Below are 18,864 nucleotides of genomic sequence, written 5' to 3'. Positions count from 1 at the left end.
TGATATCTTCCTGCAGTCTACAGCTTTCTTCCTCACTATCAACGACACGGCCAATTTTTGTATCATCTGGAAACTTCTTAATCGTGGCCCCTACATTGAAGTTTATGAGCGCGAAATTGGTGGACTTACCGTCTGCTGCCGCTGAGTTTTCTCGGCGGTTTCCCTGGTTTCTGGGCGGTCTCCCCTCCGAGTGAGTTTGGTGGAGTCCTTCCGCCGGCGGGGAGAGAAGACCCCTGGGTACCGTCAGCTGACATGCGCCAGCATGCACCGACATGCAACACCCAGAAGAGTTCTCCCGCCCGCTGAGCTGCCAGTTTGGTCCAGGCGGTCGTCCGCTCCAGCAGGGGAAAAGACTGCCGCATGGAGGCAGGTCTTACCTCAACGGTAAGTATGAAGTACCTGAATAGTCCACTTCTTTTCTTTATTTTTTTGCAGGGATTTTGGGTGAAGGGGTCCCCTGAAGGATTTCTGGTGATTTTTTAAAATGTTTTGAAAAAAATTTATTTTATCAGTTTCCCCCTCCCTGGGCCCAACTCAATCCTCGGCAGTACTTTGCCGAGGATTGCATTTGCCGCTGAGAATGGGAGCTACTGCCCAGAATCGGCATGCAAGGCCCATTTTTGCCGCCGGGCGGTCTTGCCCAGATTTTTTCATGAAACTTCCGCCCAAAGTACCGTCAGGATCTTAGCGGTCCTTTGGATGGTACTTGGGTGGAACTTAGCTTTCACCAATTTCAGGCCCTAAATCATTGATATATACCACAAAAAAACAAGGGACCTAGTACTGAGCCCTGCAGATCCCTACTGGAAACAACCTCCATCGACCATTACCCTTTGCTTCCTGCCACTGAGCCAATTTTGGATTCAACTTGCCACTTTCCCTTGGATCCCATGGGCTTTTACTTTTCTAACCAGTCTGCCATGTGGGACCTTATCAAAAGACTTGCTAAAATCCATATAGACTACATCAAACGCGCTACTCTCATCGATCCTCCTTGTTACTACCTCACAAAATTCAATCATGTGGGACATTAGATAAGAACAGGATTGAGCTCAGCTCCAGTGCTTTCCATCATGAAATAACACTCATTGTCAAAGCCTAGACATGAAAGTTGCTTGAGTAAGGTATAGGAAGGTGATTGGCTACTGTGGAACCTCTACACAGCAAGGAGTCAATACCTTAAAAGAAGAGAAGAAGAATTGGCAAAGAAAGGAAAAGGTGAACTGTTATTGTCTCTTTGGAGGTCCTAGATTTTCATAATCAATTTTTGACAGACTTTGTAACCCATGTTCAGAGATTATTGAAACAGCTGGAATAAGAGGTCCATAGATTACTGATCTGAGATATAGGAACATAGGAACAGGAGTAGGTCACTCAACACCCCCTGCCATTCAGTGAGATCCTAACTCCATCCGTCCACCTTGGCTCCATATCTCTTAATACCCTTTGCTAGCAAAAATCTATTGATATCAGATTTCAAATTATTAAGCTCGTATCTATTGCTTTTTTGTGGGAAAGAGTTCCACATTTCTACCACCCTGTGTGAAGAGTTTCCTAACTTCTCTCCTGAATGACCTGGTTCTGATTTTAAGGTTATGTCCCATTGTCCTTAACTCCCCCCATCAGCGGAAAAAGTTTCTTGCTATCTACCTTATCAATTACTTTCGAAATCCTAAAAACCGCAATCAAATTACCCCTTAACCTTCTACATTCCAGAGAATACAAGCCTAATTTATGTAATCTCTCCTCATAATCTAACCCATGGAGCCCTGGTAACATTCTGGTAAATCTGCGCTACACTCCTTCTAAGGCCAATATATTATATCCTTTGAGGTACGGTGCCCCAAACTGTACACAGTACTCCAAATGTAGTCGAACCAGGGCTTGGATGAATATGGATGGAACATTGCAGTATTCAATTTATAACTTGATGCTCAGTGTTTTAGATAACTAGATTCTGGATAGTCCAAAAATACATAGTAGAAAAGGCATATATTAAAGCAAATCATTCTGCATTTCTTGAAATATAATTCTTTCAATACCAAGTTATATTTTACCATTTCAGGTATGGCTTCACAAAGGAAGTAATGCAGAAATACCAGGTAAGCATTTGGACTATTTCTGTGATTTTTCTGCAAGTTCTTGGTAGCAAAATCTTTGAATACTTTCTGTACTGCTAAGGATTTTTATATTTGTTTTAGGTGCATGGAAATAGAATACTGAAATTAATACAGAGTGTTTTCAGTTGGTTGCCATTAGCTACAGTTATAGATGGAAAGGTATTAATTATACACGGAGGTATTTCAGAAACAACAGATTTGGAGTTCCTGGGCAAGATTGACAGACACAAGGTACAGTTTGATCATTTATGATAACTAAATATCTAATTTAAAGTCTGAATTATTAAGTTATTCTGATTACTTCTACTTTGCAAATAATCCTTGGATTTTCTTTTGATTGCCACCATTTTTATTTAAGTATGCTGGAATATCCAGGAGACTCCTAGTAATGTCAATTTGTCCATCTCTTTCTATTTCTCAAAGATAACTCTTAGATGATGACGAGATGAGTAATAAACCAAATCTGAGTCCACAGTGACTTGATCTGGGCCAAACAGGTTAATTCATTTAATACTAAAATTTGGCTTATCTCTTGAAATAAATGGTGAAGGAGCAAAATATCCTTTTACACGTGTAGACTGCCATTATAGCAGTCACTTATAGCTAGAGCCATAGCAACAAGGATGAATGTATTTTACTTAAAAGAAAATGTTATCTACCAGCTGGAGACTTTCAATGGTTGTTACAAATCTCTGATTTTGTTGGTATGAATGAAATATAATCTTATATCTAGTAACCTAGAAGGAGAAGGTAGACAGCTTTGAGGTAAATATCCACCTATCTGATCCCTGGTCATAAGGAATTAGGATAGTTAGCTTATAGTTTTGATGTACCTATCCAATCCCTGGCTGTTTAGTTCTGCAAGGTGGAAGGGAGATGTCTGCACACTTGTGATTTTTCTGTTTTATTCCAGGGAGTTGAAAATGGTTATTGTACCCACCTATGCTCCTTGGTGAAGCAACTCTGTATCTTTGTAGAACAGTTCCACCTATGCCAGGAAATATGAATTAAAAGCACCATCATTTTGATTTGAATACCACACCATTAATATGTTGACATTGGGTTCATTCAGATTGGATTCAAATTTAGTATTAGTAGCGCTAACATTTCAGGTCCACTGAAGCCAAACACTCATTTCTACCACTGCAACTATTCAGCACCCCTATACTGGAAGTATTTAGGTGAAGTTTGCATGTTTAAAACAAATCTGCAAGATTTTAATGAATTTGTCCACTTAATGACCAATGTATTTACTTGATTGAAAACAAAATGGCAAATTTATATAGCTAAGGATATCCCAAATCACGTTACAGCCAATGAAGTACTTTGTGTAGTCACTGGTGTAATGTAGGAAATATATAATGTACTGGTTAATCTTCAGTGGTATTTTTCATAGTTGTGTTTAAACTGACCTGTCACTTTAAAACAACACCAACTTGTATTTATATAACATTTTTAACATAGTGAAACATCCCAAGGCGCTTCACAGGAGTATTATGAGACAAAAAAATTGACACCGAGTCACATGAGGAAAAATTAGCACAGGTTTAGGCCGGGAAGTCCAGAGCTTAGGGCCTAGGCAACAGAAAGCATGGCCACCAATGGTTGAGCGATTATAATAAGGGATGCTCAAGAGGGCAGAATTATGGGAAGAGCAGACATCTGGGGGGGAGTTGTTGTGGGGCTGGAGGAGATTACAGAGATAGGGAGAGGCGAGCCCATGGAGGGATTTGAAAATAAGGATGAGAATTTTGAAGTCGAGGCATTGCTTAACTGGGAGATTTGTAGGTCAGTGAGCACAGGGGCGATGGGTGAGCGGGACTTGGTGCGAGTTAGGACACGGGTAGTCGAGTTTTGGATCATCTCTAGTTTACATAGGGTAAAATGTGGGAGGCCAGCCAGGAATGTGTTGGAATAGTCAAGTCTGGCGATAACGGAGGCATGGATGAGGGCTTCAGCAGCAGATGAGCTGAGGCAATAACAGAGACGGGCGATGTTAGAGAGTTGGAAATAGGTGGTCTTAGTTATGCTGCAGATACATGGTCGAAAGCTCATTTCATGGTCAAATATGACACCAAGGTTGTAAACAGTGTAGTTCAGCCTCAGACAGAAGTTGGGGAGAGGGATGGAGTCAATGGCTAGGGAACGGAGTTTGTGGCAGGGACCAAAAACAAAAACCACAAAATCTGATTGCAGTAATGAGACCCATTCTGAAGTTAGTCACGCCTACAGGTTTAACAAAAAAGACCCATCCTGAAGATAATTAGAGGCTAATTGCTATTTCTGAGGCAAATAACTGATTTTCTTTATTTTTAAGACGCTACTTGTTCACTGGTTGGTTCCCTATCTGTTCAGGTGTGATTAGCTTAAATATATTTACAAAGTAGCAACTAATCAAGTGTAACAGATGGGCTAGATGTAAGACTTTTAAACAGACGAACAAACTCATCTGTCTTTGACAGTACGTTTCAATCTTGAGGCCGCCCAAAAGGACAAGGATTGAATGGAACAAGCAAGTCCAAGATCAGGAGCAATACTTCAGTAGGAACAATGAGCAGTGTGTCAACAAGCCCTATCAAACTCCGAGCAAGAATTCAATGTCTGACATCTTTAACCTTCATTCTCACACATACAAGAGTCAGAGGAGTAGGAGTTCTGGCAGAATATGTGCTAAAAAAAAAGAAATCCCTAAAAGAGTGCGACGCTCAGTTGAAGAGGAATTAGAAAAATGTCGTAGACAAGTGGGCTTCAGTAACACATATGATGAATCTAAAATGTCACTGTCCATATCAGATTCAGATGCTCATGAAATCCTCGACTCAGATGACCATGAATGGAAACAGGTGAGTCCCGTTGTATAAAAATATATATATATGTATATTTATATGATTATATGCATTGGTTTATAAGATATTAACTATAAACGATTGATTTGAACCGTACTATAATGATGCCTGTACATTTGGGGCAGACAAGAGATATTTCTTTACATAAAACAATGACAACTTCTATTTATATAGTGCCTTTAACATAGTGAAACGTCAGGACTATTATGAGATAAAACATTTGACACCGAGCCACATAAGGAGAAATTAGGGCAGATGACCAAAAGAGTTAGGTGTTAAGGAGCGGCTTGAAAGAGGAAGGAGAGGTAGAGAGGCGGAGATGTATAGACAGGGAATTCCAGAGCCTAGGGCCTAGGCAACAGAAGGCATGCCAATGATTGAGCGATTATAATCAGGGATGCTCAAGAGGGCAGAATTATGGGGAACGCAGACATCTCAGGGGGTTGTGGGGCTGGAGGAGATTACAGAAATAGGGAGGGGCAAGGCCATGGAGGGATTTGAAAACTAGGATGAGCATTTTGAAATCGAGGCATTGCTTAACCGGGTGCCAATGTAGGTCAGCAAGCACAGGGTGATGGGTGAGCAGGACTGGTGCGAGTTAGGACATGGGCAGCTGAGTTTTGGATGACCTCTAGTTTACGTAGGGTAGAATGTGGGAGGCCAGCCAGGAGTACGTTGGAATAGTCAAGTCTAGAGGTAATGAAGGCATGGGTGAGGTCTTCAGCAGCTGATGAGTTGAGGCAAGGGCAGAGACGGGCGATGTTATGGAAGTGGAAATAGGCGGTCTTAGTTATGTTGCGGATATGTGGTTGAAAACCCTTTTCAGGGTCAAACAGGTTCGCAGGCAAAGGTTGCGAACAGTATGGTTCAGCCTCAGACAGAAGTTGGGGAGAGGGATGGAGTTAGTGGCTATGGAACGGAGTTTGTGGCGGGGACCTAAAACAATGGCTTCAGTCTTCCAAATATTCAATTGGAGAAAATTTCTGCTCATCCAGAACTAGATGTCGGACAAGCAGTCTGACAAATTGGAGACCGCGGAGGGGTCGAGAGAAGTGGTGGTGAGGTAGAGCTGCGTGCCATCAGTGTACATGCAGAAACTGACGCTGTGTTTTCGAATGATGTCGCCAAGGGGCAACATGTAGTTGAGAAATAGGAAGGGGGTCAAGGATAGATCCTTGGGGGACACAAGAGGTAATGGTTTGGGGGTAGAAAGAAGTGATTCTCTACGATTAGATAGATAAGAATGGAACCAGGCAAGTGCAGTCCCACCCAGCTGGATGGTGGTGGAGAGGCGTTGGAGAAGGATAGAATAGTCAACCGTGTCAAAGGCTGCAGACAAGCCAAGAAGGATTTGACTTGTCAAAAAGGTGCTCAAGAAGTGTAAAGAGTTGCCAGGATTCATAGAATCATAGAAACTTACAGCACGGAAGGAGGCCATTTCATCCCATCATGTTTGTGCCGGCTGACAGAGCTATCCAGCCTATTCTCACTTTCCAGCTCTTGGTCCGTAGCCCTGTAGGCTACGGCACTTCAAGTGCACATCCAAGCACTTTTTAAATGTGGTGAGGGTTTCTGCCTCTACCACCCTTTCAGGCAATGAGTTCCAGACCCCCACCACTCTCTGGTTGAAGAAATGTACCCTCAAATCCCCTCTAAACCTCCTACCAATTATTTTAAATCTATGCCCCCTGGTTGTTGACCCCTCTGCTAAGGGAAATAGGTCCTTCCTATCCACTCTATCGAGGCCCCATATAATTTTATACACCTCAATAAAGTGTCCCCTCAGCCTCCTCTGTTCCAAAGTAAAAAAACCCAGCCTATCCAATCTTTCCTCAGAACTATAATTCTCCAGTCCAGGCAACATCCTCGTAAATCTCCTCCGTATCCTCTCTAGTGCAATCACATCTTTCCTGTAATGTGGTGACCAGAACTGCATGCAGTACTCTAGCTGTGGCCTAACTAGTGTTTTATACAGTTCAAGCATAACCTCCTTGTTCTTGTATTCTAATCCTCAGCTAATAAAGGCAAGTATTCCCTATGTCTTCTGAACCAGCTTACCTACCTGGTCTGCTACCTTCAGGGATCTGTGGATCTGCACTCCAAGGTCCTTTTGCTCCACTACACTTTTCGGTGTCCTCCCATTTAATATATATTCCCTTGCCTTGTTAGCCTTCCCCAAATGCATTACCTCACACTTCTTCGGATTGAATTCCATTTGCGACTGTTCTGGCCAGTTCATTGATATTTTCCTGCAGTCCACAGCTTTCTTCTTCATTGTCAACCGCACAGCCAATTTTTGTATCATCTGCAAACTTCTTAATCACACCCCCTACATTCTAGACGAAATCATTGCTATATAGCACAAATAGTAAGGGAGCGAGTGCTGAGCCCTGCGGAACCCCACTGGAAACAGCCTTCCAGTCACAAAAACACCCATCAACTATTACCTTTTGCTTCCTGCCTCTGAGCCAATTTTAGATCCAACTTGCCACTTTGCCTTGGATCTCATGGGGTCTTACTTTTGTGACCAGTCTGCCATGTGGGACCTTATCAAAAGCCTTGCGAAAATCTATATACACTACATCAAATGCACTACCCTCATCGACCCTCCTTGTTGCCTCCTCAAAAAATTAAATCAAGTTAGTCAGACACAACCTTCCCTTAACAAATCCATGCTGACTGTATTTGATTAATCTGTGTCTTTCTAAATGAAGATTTCTCCTGTCCCTCAGAATTATTCCTATTGTGTTCCTAACACAGATGAGGCTGCACACAGGGATGTTAAAGTAACAGTGACCTCAGTCTTTAATAAGACACTCCAGAGTGAGGAACAGGCTTATATACAGTGCTCCCAAGGGATGCTGGGATCCCTTGGGACTTCAGGGGATGAGCTCCCTGGTGGTGGAACATGGGAGTGCATGCTTTACAGATACACATCACTCCCCCCCCAAAGTCAAAGTGAAAACTATTTACAAGGTGAGGCGGTCGGGAGCCTTTCTTTCCCTGGTGGACTGCCTTGGTACAAATGTCTGTTCTGGTGTGTTGGCTGTGCCCTCGCTGGGCTAGCGTGTTGTTGGCTCTGCAGGGCTGCTAGGTGAGCCTGGCCTTGCTGGGCTGTTGGGCGTGATGGGTTCGATTTCCTGGTCCGGCGTGGTGTCGTTGATCTTTTGGGTGTGTTTTGTGAGCTCAAAAAAGGTGGTGTCTGCTGTGGGTTGTTCAGGGCAGTCTGTGAACCGCAGCCTCGTTTGGTCCAGGTGCTTTCTGCAAATTTGTCCATTGTCTAGTTTGACTACAAACACCCTACTCCCTTCTTTAGCTATCACCGTGCCCACGATCCACTTGGGACCATGTCCATAGTTTAGCACATATGCAGGGTCATTCAGATCAATTTCCCGTGACACAGTGGCGCGACCATCATTTACATTTTGTTGCTGCCGCCTGCTCTCTACCTGATCATGCAGGTTGGGGTGAACCAGCAAGAGTCTGGTTTTAAGTGTCCTTTTCATGAGTAGCTCAGCCGGGGGCACTGCTGTGAGCGAGTGGGGTCTCGTGCAGTAGCTGAGCAGTACTCGGGACAGGCGGGTTTGGAGTGAGCCTTCTGTGACTTGTTTAAGGCTCTGTTTGATGGTTTGTACTGCCCACTCTGCCTATCCATTGGAGGCTGGTTTAAACGGAGCCGAGGTGACATGTTTGATCCCATTGTGGGTCATGAAATCTTTAAATTCGGCACGGGTGAAACATGGCTCGTTGTCACTGACCAGTATGTCAGGCAGGCAAACATGGCCCTCCAGGAGCATTTTGCCGAGAAACGGGCCTGCATAGTCGATATAGATCCTCGACCATGGTCTGGAGGGCCAGGACCACAAACTTAGTGGTGCCTCTCTTGGCGTGTTGCTTAACTGAGCACATACGCTGCATTGCCGTACACGGGACTCTAAGTCAGAGTCGATACCGGGCCACCACACATGGGATCTGGCTATCGCTTTCATCATTACTATATCTGGTTGTGTGCTGTGGAGATCCGAGATGAACGTCTCCCTGCTCTTTTTGGGTAGCACTACGTGGTTACCCCACAACAGGCAGTCTGCCTGAATGGACAGCTCATCCTTTCGCCGCTGGAACAGCTTGATTGGCTCTTGCATTTCAACGGAGATGCTGGCTCAGCTCCCATGCAGTACACAGTTTTTTTACTAGGTACAGCAGAGGATCTTGGCTGGTCCAAATCCTAATCTGGCGGGCTGTGACAGTGATTTATCATTTTCAAATGCTTCCATGACCATCAACAAGTCTGTGGGCTGCGCCACCATCAACAAGTTTGCAGGCTGTGCCATTTCCAACCCCGTGGTGGGCAATGGTAGCCGACTGAGAGCATCCACACAGTTCTCGGTGCATGGCCTGTGGCAGATGGTATAGTTATACGCTGATAGCGCAAGTGCCCACCTTTGTATGCGGGCTGAGACATTAGTATATATCCCTTTGTTTTCAGCAAAAGGGATATGAGGGGTTTGTGATCGGTTTCCAGCTCAAATTTGAGGCCAAACAGGTACTGATGCATTTTCTTTACCCCGAACACACAAGCTAATGCCTCTTTCTCAATCATGCTGTAGGCCCTCTCAGCCTTAGACAAGCTCCTGGAAGCCTAGGCGACAGGTTGCAACTTCCCCGCAAAGTTAGCTTGTTGTAATACACACCCGACTCCATACGACGATGCATCACATGCTAACACAAGTCTTTTACACTGGTTATACAATACAAGCAGCTTGTGGAGTATAAAATGTTTCTGGCTTTCTCAAAAGCAATTACTTGTTTTTTTCCCCATTCCCAGTTCTTACCTTTGCGCAATAACAAATGTAGGGACTCGAAAAGGGAGCTTAGCCCTTTTATTACCAAAATAGTTGAGGAGTCCCAGGAACAACCGCAGCTCCGTGATATTCTGTGGCCTGGGCGCGTTCCTGATAGCCTCTGTCTTGGCGTCTGTGGGCTGAATGCTGTCCGCCGCGATTTTTCTCCCCAAAAATTCCACTTCTGTTGCCATCAAGATGCATTTCGACCTCTTCTGCTGCAGCCCAATGCGATCCAGTCGCTGGAGGATCTCCTCCAGGTTTTGTAGGTGCTTGGCGGTGTCCCGACCCGTGACCAATGTGTCGTCCTGAAAGACCACCGTGAGTGGTACCGACTTGAGTAGGCTCTCCATATTTCTCTGGAAGATTGCTGTAGCCGACCGAATTCCAAATGGGCATCTGTTGTCGAAGAACAGTCCCTCATGCGTGTTGATGCAGGTGAGGCCCTTCGAAGACTCCTCCAGCTCCTGCGTCATGTAGACCGAAGTCAGGTCGAGCTTGGTGAATGTCTTGCCTCCTGCCAGCGTCGCAAATAGGTCATCTGCTTTAGGTAGTGGGTATTGGTCCTGTAGCGAGAAACAATTAATAATTACTTTATAATCGCCGCAAATCCTGACCGTGCCATCACTTTTGAGTACTGGAACAATCGGGCTGGCCCACTCACTGAATTCCACCGGGGAAATGATGCCCTCACGTTGCAGCCTGTCCAGCTCGATTTCCACACTCTCCCTTATCATGTGAGGTACCGTTCGTGCCTTGTGGTGAATGGGTCGTGCCTCTGGGAACTTCGTCCCGGAAAAGTTTCCAATGCCTGGCTCAAAAAGGGAAGGAAATTTGTTCAGAACCTGGGTACATGAGGCCTCATCGACATGTGATATCGCTCGGATGTCATCCCAGTTCCAGTGGATTTTGCCCAGCCAGCTCCTTCCAAGCAGTGTGGGGCCATCGCCCAGGACAATTCAAATTGGCAGTTCGTGCACCGTAGGTGATCTTGACCATGGCACTGCCCAGGACAGTGATAAGCTCTTTGGTGTACGTTCTCAGTTTCGTGTGGATGGGGCTCAGGACTGGTCTGAATGCCTTGTTGTACCACAGTCTCTCAAACATCTTTTTACTCATGATGAACTCCACAATGAGCATCTGGGCATTGTCACGATGAAGGCAATTGCCAGGTCACACGTTTGGTGGCCAGGGATAGATGCAGACCTGGAACTTTGTGTTCTCAGGTGCAACACGTGTGTCCAACTGGGCAATGCGCCCAGGTCCGCCAAGCCTTGGTCACACATCCATGTGGACTACGCAGGTCCTTTCATGGGTAAAATGTTTTTGGTTGTAGTAGACGCCTACTCCAAATGGATCGAGTGTGACATTCTCAATTCAAGCACATCCTCTGCCACAATAGAAAGCCTACGGGCAATGTTCGGCACCCATGGCCTACCGGACATCTTAGTCAGTGACAATGGCCCGTGCTTTACTAGCATTGAATTCCAGGACTTCATGGCAGGAAATGGTATCAACCATGTCAGAACGGTACCATTCAAGCCGGCCTCAAAAGGTCAGGCGGAACGAGCAGTGCACATAATCAAACAGGGGATGCTCAGAATCCAAGGGGGTTCCCTACAAAGCCGCTTATCACACCTCCTGTTGGCCAATAGATCCCGACCACATTCGCTCACAGGAGTTCAACCCGCAGAGCTGCTAATGAAAATGACGCTCAAAACCAGGTTATCCCATACACCCCACCATGAAATAAATTGTTGAGAGCAGGCGCCGGTCACAATGTGACTACCATGACGGGAATGCGAGGGCGCGATGTATTGATGTCACTGACCCTGTCTTTGTCCTCAACTACGCTGCAGGGCCCAAATGGCTCGCAGGCACTGTGATTGCCAAAGAGGGGAATAGGATTCTGGTAGTTAAACTTACCAATGGACAAAGCTGCCACAAACACATGGATCAAACAAAAAGGAGGTTCAGCAACCCCATAGAAGAAGCAGAGGAAGAACACGATGTAGAGTTCACTCCACCACAGGTGACCGAACACTAGAACCAAGTGGAGGAGAGCCCAGTCACTGTGGGCAGTCCGGACAGGCCTGAGGCACCGCAAACAGCAGACACTCAGGCCAGCACCCAACAACCGGAGCCCCAACTCAGGCGCTCTACAAGGGAGCATAAACCACCAGAGAGACTTAACCTGTGATCCCAATAAGACTTTGGGGGGGGGGGGGGAGGTGATGTCATGTATTCAACTGTCATTGTAATCCATGTATAAACTGTTCCATGGCTACGGGTAAGCCATTCAATTTTACGTTTATTATTATAGGTGGACATTTCGTCGAAAATGTGTGCACCCCGTGTACTTCAGCATCTGCCTCCTCTCTCTGAGGCTCGAAATTGCTTTGATCCACCATGGACTGATCTTCCCCTGCCACGTGGTGGTTAGCAGGTTTTGCAGAGCTTGCAGCTCGTTGGAGGTGCCCCATTGTTCCACAGCTCTTGCAAACATACCCTTTGAAGCGGCATGAATAGGCTGAATGGAAGCCTCCACAACGCCAACAAGGTGTGAATTGCCTTGCATTCATCCTTTGTTGGGGACTCTGAGTCATCTGGGTCACCTGAGGCCTGCTGGCAGTTGCAGACTTGTGGCTTCTGCCCTGTACATTTCTGCTCGCAAACACAGTTCCAGTTAATTTATGAACATTGCTAGCACTTGTGTGCTGAGAGATTTGTTTGGTGTTATCACTGGTGGACATAAACGCCTGTGTTATCGCAATGGCCTTACTGAGGGTCGGTGTCTCTACAGTCAAAAGTTTTCATAGGATGGTCTCGTGGCCAATGCCCAGTGCAAAAAGTCTCTGAGCATTTGCTCCAGGTAGCCATCAAACTCACATTGTCCTGCAAGTCGCCTTAGCTCGGCGACGTAGCTCACCACTTCCTGACCTTCAGATCGCTGGCACGTGTAGAACCGATACCTCGCCATCAGCACGCTCTCCTTCGGGTTAAGATACTCCTGAACCAGTGTACACAGCTCCTCACACGACTCATCTGTGGGTTTCACCGGAGCCAGAAGATTCTTCATGAGTCTGAAGGTTGGTGCCCTGCAGACTGTGAGGAGGACCGCTCTCCTTTTTGCAGCGCTTCCTTCTCCGTTCAGCTCGTTGGCTACAAAGTACTGGTCTAGCCGTTCGACATAGGCTTCCCCGTCCTCACCCTCCGAGAACTTCTCCAGGACGCCCACAGTTTGCTGCATCTTTGCGTTGGATTTGTATTCTCGTTACCAGTTATTGTGTTCCTAACACAAATGAGGCTGCACACAGGGAGGTTAAAGTAACAGTGACCTCAGTCTTTAATAAGACACTCCAGAGTGAGGAGCAGGTCTTAGGAGCCGGCTTATATACAGTGCTCCCAAGGGATGCTGGGATCCCTTGGGACTTCAGGGGATGAGCTCCCTGGTGGTGGAACATGGGAGTGCATACTTTACAGATGCACAACAATTCCCAGTAATTTTCCCACCACCGAGGTTAGGCTGACTGGCCTGTAATTACTCGGTCTATCCCTTTCTCCCTTTTTAAACAATGGTGCAACGTTAGCAGTCCTCCAGCCCTCTGGCACCACACCTGTAACCAGAGAGGATTGGAAAAAGATCAGTGCCTCTGCTATTTCCTCTTTTGCTTCTCTTAACAGCCTGGGATACATTTCATCCGGGCCTGGGGATTTATCCACTTTCAAAGCTGCTAAACCCCTTAATACTTCCTCTCTTACTATGTTTATTTCATTTAGTATTTCACACTCCTCCTCCCTGATTGCAATGTCTGCACCGCCCCTCTCTTTTGTGCAAAGTATTCATTAAGAACCATGCCCACATCTTCCGTCTCCACACACAGATTACCTTTATGGTCTCTAATAGGCCCTACTCTTTCTTTAGTTCTCCTCTTACTCTTAATGTATTTATAAAACAATTTTGGTTTTCCTTGATTTTACTTGCCAAAATGTTTTCATGCTCTCTCTTTGCTTTCCTAATTTCTTTTTTAATTTCACCTCTGCACTTTCTATACTCCTCTAGTGTTTCTGCAGTATTGAGCCCTCGGTATCTGTCATAAGCGTCCCTTTTTTTTCTTTATTCTACCCTGTATACCCCTTGACATCCAGGGGGCTCTAGATTTGTTAGTCCAACTCTTTTTCTTTAAGGGAACATACTTGTTCTGAACCCTCAGGATCTCCTCCTTGAATGACTCCCACTGCTCTGACACGGATTTACCTTTCAGTAGCTACTTGGTTAAATCACATCTCAGCTTAGTAAAATTGGCTTTCCCCCAATTGAGAACTTTTATTCCTGCTCTATCTTTGTCCTTTTCCATAACTACCCTAAATCTAACTGAATTATGATCACTAGCACCTAAATGCTCTCCCACTGATGTCCCTTCCATCTGCCCAGCTTCATTCCTTAAAACTAAGCCCAAAACCACCCCCTCCCTTGTTAGGCTTGCTACATTCTGGCTAAAAAAGTTCTCCTGAATGCATTTAGGAATTCTGCAGCCTCTATACCTTTCACACAAATTCTATCGTCATTATTAGGGTAGTTGACATACCCTACTATTACTGCCCTATAGATCATGCACTTTTCAGAAATTTGCCTGCATATTTGCTCTTTTATCTCCCGCTGACTGTTTGGGGGTCTATAGTACACACTCACTAGTGTGCTCGCCCCTTTTTTGTTTTTCAATTCAACCCATATGGCCTCATTTGATGATCCTTCTAACATATCATCCCTCCTTACAGTTGTAATTGTTTCTTTAGTTAATACTGCGACCCTGCCCTCCTTTTGTAGCCCCCTCTCTATCCCATCTGAAAACCCTGTAACCATATGGACCATTACCTCTGGCTGATCACCCTCTCCTCCTCAGAATGCCCTGCAGCCACTCAGTTGCTGATGGTATGTTGCCTTGACCCTGGCACCAGGGAGGCAACATACCATCCTGGAGTCACCTCTGCGGCCACAGAAACACCTGTCTGCTCCCGTAACTATCAAAACCCTACCACTATTGCTCTTCCATTCTTCTTCCTCCCCCCTGTGCAGCTGAGCCACCTGTGGTGCCGTGGACTTGGCTCTGGCTGTACTACCCAGAGGAACCATCGCCCCCACCAGTACTCAGAGCAGAATACTGGTTGGAGAGCAAGATGCACTCCAGGGGCTCCTGCACTACCTCCCTGGATGGCTGAGGTCAGAACACTAGAGTCATTAAAAAAAAAATAGCTGTAACTGGCAAGACAGTGGAATTGAATCAAATGGGCTTAAGAGCCTTCTTCATCTGAACCTGTCTTGCAAACTGCTTAGAGACTCGTGCCCCAAAAATCCACGATGGCCCCATACAGGCATAAATCCTGGGATGCACCCACCTGAAAATCTCCAGTGCTATTTCTATGAAACTTCTCAGGGTCGGGCCGGGGGGGGGGGGGGGGGGGGCGGGGGAGGGGCGGTGGGGTGGCCATTCGCTTAAATACAAATTGTCATGTATTCAACTGTTATTGTAACCCATGTATAAACTGACCTAAGTTGTACACCATGAGAACACTGACCACTAGGTGGTGAACTTGTGGGAGATACTCCTAATCTGGACTTTCAGGTGTAAAAGGGGAAGCTCCACCCATCTTCTCCACTTCAGTGCTAGCTAATAAAGGTTACTGGTCACAGAGTGGCCTTCTCTCTAGTATGGGCCTCGTGTGCATTTGTACTGTATAGTAAGGACATATTACAAATAACAGGTCCGGGCTTGTTGATGAAGTCATGTACCACAGGGCTAATTGCAGGGTCGGGTGGGCGGGCTGGCGAGCATGCTTGGTTCCCCCCCTCACCCCACCTCGGAAAAATATTATCTTATTACTTAAGCCTGGTTTGTAAGGCCCTGCCCCAGCAATAGCCATTGAAAATCTCGATGTTAGAATGGGATCTGGTATATCTCAGTCCCATCCTACTCCCAGTGGAGTTATGGTGGAAGTACATCAGACAGGCTGGAGATGTTTGGAATGTAGTGGCTTCTGATGTTGATTGAGTTTAAGTTTGCATTGCTGGCCTGTTTAGTCACATACAACCCATAAGTGAGTATTTCAGTGATATCATTCACATGTTGTTTGGATTTGGTACAAAACCAGAGTGTTTTTATATTTGCAGTGACAGATGTTTTAGTGACTCCTAACATTACAAAAAACAATAACTATTCATCAGGGGAAGGGTAACACAATATTTGTGAAAATACACTTAAAACACAAGCCTATCAGGCAAGTAAATAATTTTACATATACTATGCTCCTTCTCTGCAGTAATTTCCTATTGGCTGAGCAGTTATTTTAACTAAGGTCCAGAAGGTGCCTGCGAATAGGCAAGTTTTCCCCAAGATGTTTTCCACATGACACCACTCTGCACTGGAACGCAGGGCTGTGGAATCTCCCCTAGATTGTATGTGGCCTGTGGAGTGGCTTGCTGGGTCAAATGGCTTCTCCGGTTCCCTGCTTTATGTTCTAATATTTTAATGTTTTTTAAAAATTTGTTCTTAAATGCTGGCAATTATTGCCCATCCCTAATTGCTCTGAGAAGGTAATAGTTGGGCCTTCTCTTTGACCCTGCAGCAGTCCTTGTGCTAATGATGTTTCCCACAGTAGTGTTAGGTAGGGAATTCCAGGATATGACCTAACAATGATAAAAGAACATGAAAGTGGCGTCAATAATTTAAATGGTTAAAGAGCTCGTATCATGGGATTGAAAAGTTTATTTTCTCTCAAGATTATGGACATTTATGGAGTGACCCAATGCATCAGGAAGGCTGTATCGCAAACACGCTCAGAGGAGGTGGGTGCTACTTCGGACCTGATGTGACCCAGAAGATTCTACAAAAACACAATTTGCAACTCTTGATCAGGTCACATGAGTGTAAACAAGAGGGCTACGAGTTTTGCCACAACCAAAAGGTACGAATAAACCTCCATGAATTCAATGAAAAAAAAAACATCACCACAAGCACATACTCAAAGCATGACTGGCAGTAGTTATGTTGCCCACTTCATGTTCAGAGTTTTGGTCATAGCCCTAGTATAACTAACAGGTTCTAAACCTAGGCTACTTACTATACATAAGGTAATGAGCTTCCTCAGGATAAGACATAACTCCTGACACTGGGACACTGAGCAGGATAAACCAGAACATAAAAACTTAACACGAGACTAAAGAGGGCAATTTGAGCAACGTAACAACAGAGAATGAAGTTTCAGATCTAATTAGGCCACCTGTTTGTAATAAGAAAATAAGGCTTGCATTTATATAGGGCCTTTCACAACCTCAGTACATCCCAAATCATTTCCAGGAAATGAAGTACTTTTGTTACTGTTGTAATGAACTATAGATCAGTTGACTGCAGCACTCAGTAAAGCCTCACATTACAACTCTTTTGGGGACAAAATAAACATTAGATCGAGTGCCCCCCGATCTGGGGGACACTCCAGACACTTTTAACTGCCCTCTTTTAAAAAATTTTTTTGGGGGTTTTTGTGGTTTTTTTTGTGATTTTTTTTTTTGGGGGGCATTAAAATCATATATTTTACAAGTGCCCCCTATAAAAGGGGAGGGGAACACTAAAAACCCGGCAATTAAAACAAATTAAACTTTAAAACATAAAATCAAATGAAAAATTTGGTTGCCGGGGGTGATGGTGCACTCCAGTCCCTCCGGCGCCCACCTCTCACGGAAGGCCACGAGCCTCACATTACAACTCTTTTGTGGGAACAAATAAACATTAGATCGAGTGCCCCCCCCCCCGATCTGGGGACACGCCAGACACTTTTAACTGCCCTCTTTTTAAAATATTTTTTTGTTTTTTTTGAGATTTTTTTTTGGGGCATTAACATAAGAACATAGGAACATAAGAATTAGGAACAGGAGTAGGCCATCTAGCCCCTCGAGCCTGCTCCGCCATTCAATAAGATCATGGCTGATCTGGCCGTGGACTCAGCTCCACTTACCCCCCTCTCCCCGTAACCCTTAATTCCCTTGTTGGTAAAAATCTATCTGTGTAAATTATATATTTTACAAGTGCCCCCTATAAAAGGGGAGGGGGACACTAAAAACCCGGCAATTAAACCAAATTAAACTTTAAAACATGTAAAAATCAAATTAAAATTTGGTTGCCGGGGGTGATAATGCACTCCAGTCCCTCCGGCGCCCACCTCTCGCGGAAGGGCCGCGAGCCTCACATTACAATGAAGCACATACACATGACACCTAATCCCAATTACACTGGTGATTACTGCTGCCTAATTGTAACACTGTACAGCTTAAACATTTCACCAGCCAGTTGTAATTACAGAAGTTCCGGCAGAAATGCAGCAGTATGGCCAGAAAATAGGTTGGGACCCACGTAAGGGTTGAGAGGTAGAAATTTTATCCATTTCAAGGCCAGTTACAGAATTAGGGGCAGAGGATGCTCGATATTGAGTCCTTGCAACCAGTTCGCTCAGTGTTAAGAGACCACTTGGGGGCCCAGGCCAGGTTATGACCTGGACCCCTGAAGATTTAAACTGGGTTAAAACATATTTTTAATGTGAATCCCTTAGAAAGGAGAGCACTGTGGGCCAAAGCTCACTGGCCCCGACAAAACAGAACTCCATGGCCTGGGAACCAAGGCTCATTTTATGGCATCATGGGGCAGGTGAGCGCCTGCTGCCCATATATGTGAGGTGACCTCCCCCTAATTCCAGTGGGATGGCAACCAACTTTGCCAGCAGGCACAATCCCCGCATAACTGAGAAATTGCTTAGCCAAGTTGTCTCCATTGTTGCCTACCAAAGTGCCTGAACTGTAAAAGTTTTGTTTCTACAGCATGATTACACATTAATTTCATTCATTACATTATTACTCTTTTTGTTATTAATACAGGTCCTGGACCATATTTTCTGCTTCTAATTATTATGAAGTTGGCAGTAACAGAGGAGCTTACGTGAAGCTTGGTCCCGACCTTGTTCCTCATTTTGTACAGTATCAAGTCAATCAAAGTACTCGTAAGCTAACCC

The 18,864-nt window shown here is 45.1% G+C and overlaps 1 protein-coding gene across 1 annotated transcript in view; it reads left to right on the top strand.

The window, feature by feature from the left end:
* The window catches only part of ppef2a (protein phosphatase with EF-hand domain 2a), an 89,604-nt gene that overhangs the window by 63,125 nt on the left and 7,615 nt on the right, over positions 1-18,864 (top strand). Inside the window, exons 9-13 of the mRNA XM_070863886.1 lie at positions 2,066-2,102; positions 2,202-2,351; positions 4,583-4,967; positions 16,586-16,772; positions 18,734-18,862. Coding sequence (XP_070719987.1) covers positions 2,066-2,102; positions 2,202-2,351; positions 4,583-4,967; positions 16,586-16,772; positions 18,734-18,862 — 888 coding nt within the window. The remainder of the gene's footprint in view (positions 1-2,065; positions 2,103-2,201; positions 2,352-4,582; positions 4,968-16,585; positions 16,773-18,733; positions 18,863-18,864) is intronic.

The sequence above is a fragment of the Pristiophorus japonicus genome, chromosome 2 (genome assembly GCF_044704955.1).
Source record: "Pristiophorus japonicus isolate sPriJap1 chromosome 2, sPriJap1.hap1, whole genome shotgun sequence".
NCBI classification, from domain to species: domain Eukaryota; kingdom Metazoa; phylum Chordata; class Chondrichthyes; family Pristiophoridae; genus Pristiophorus; species Pristiophorus japonicus.
The sequence above is the reverse complement of the archived record's forward strand: the minus strand, read 5'-3'. Positions and strand labels throughout refer to the sequence as shown.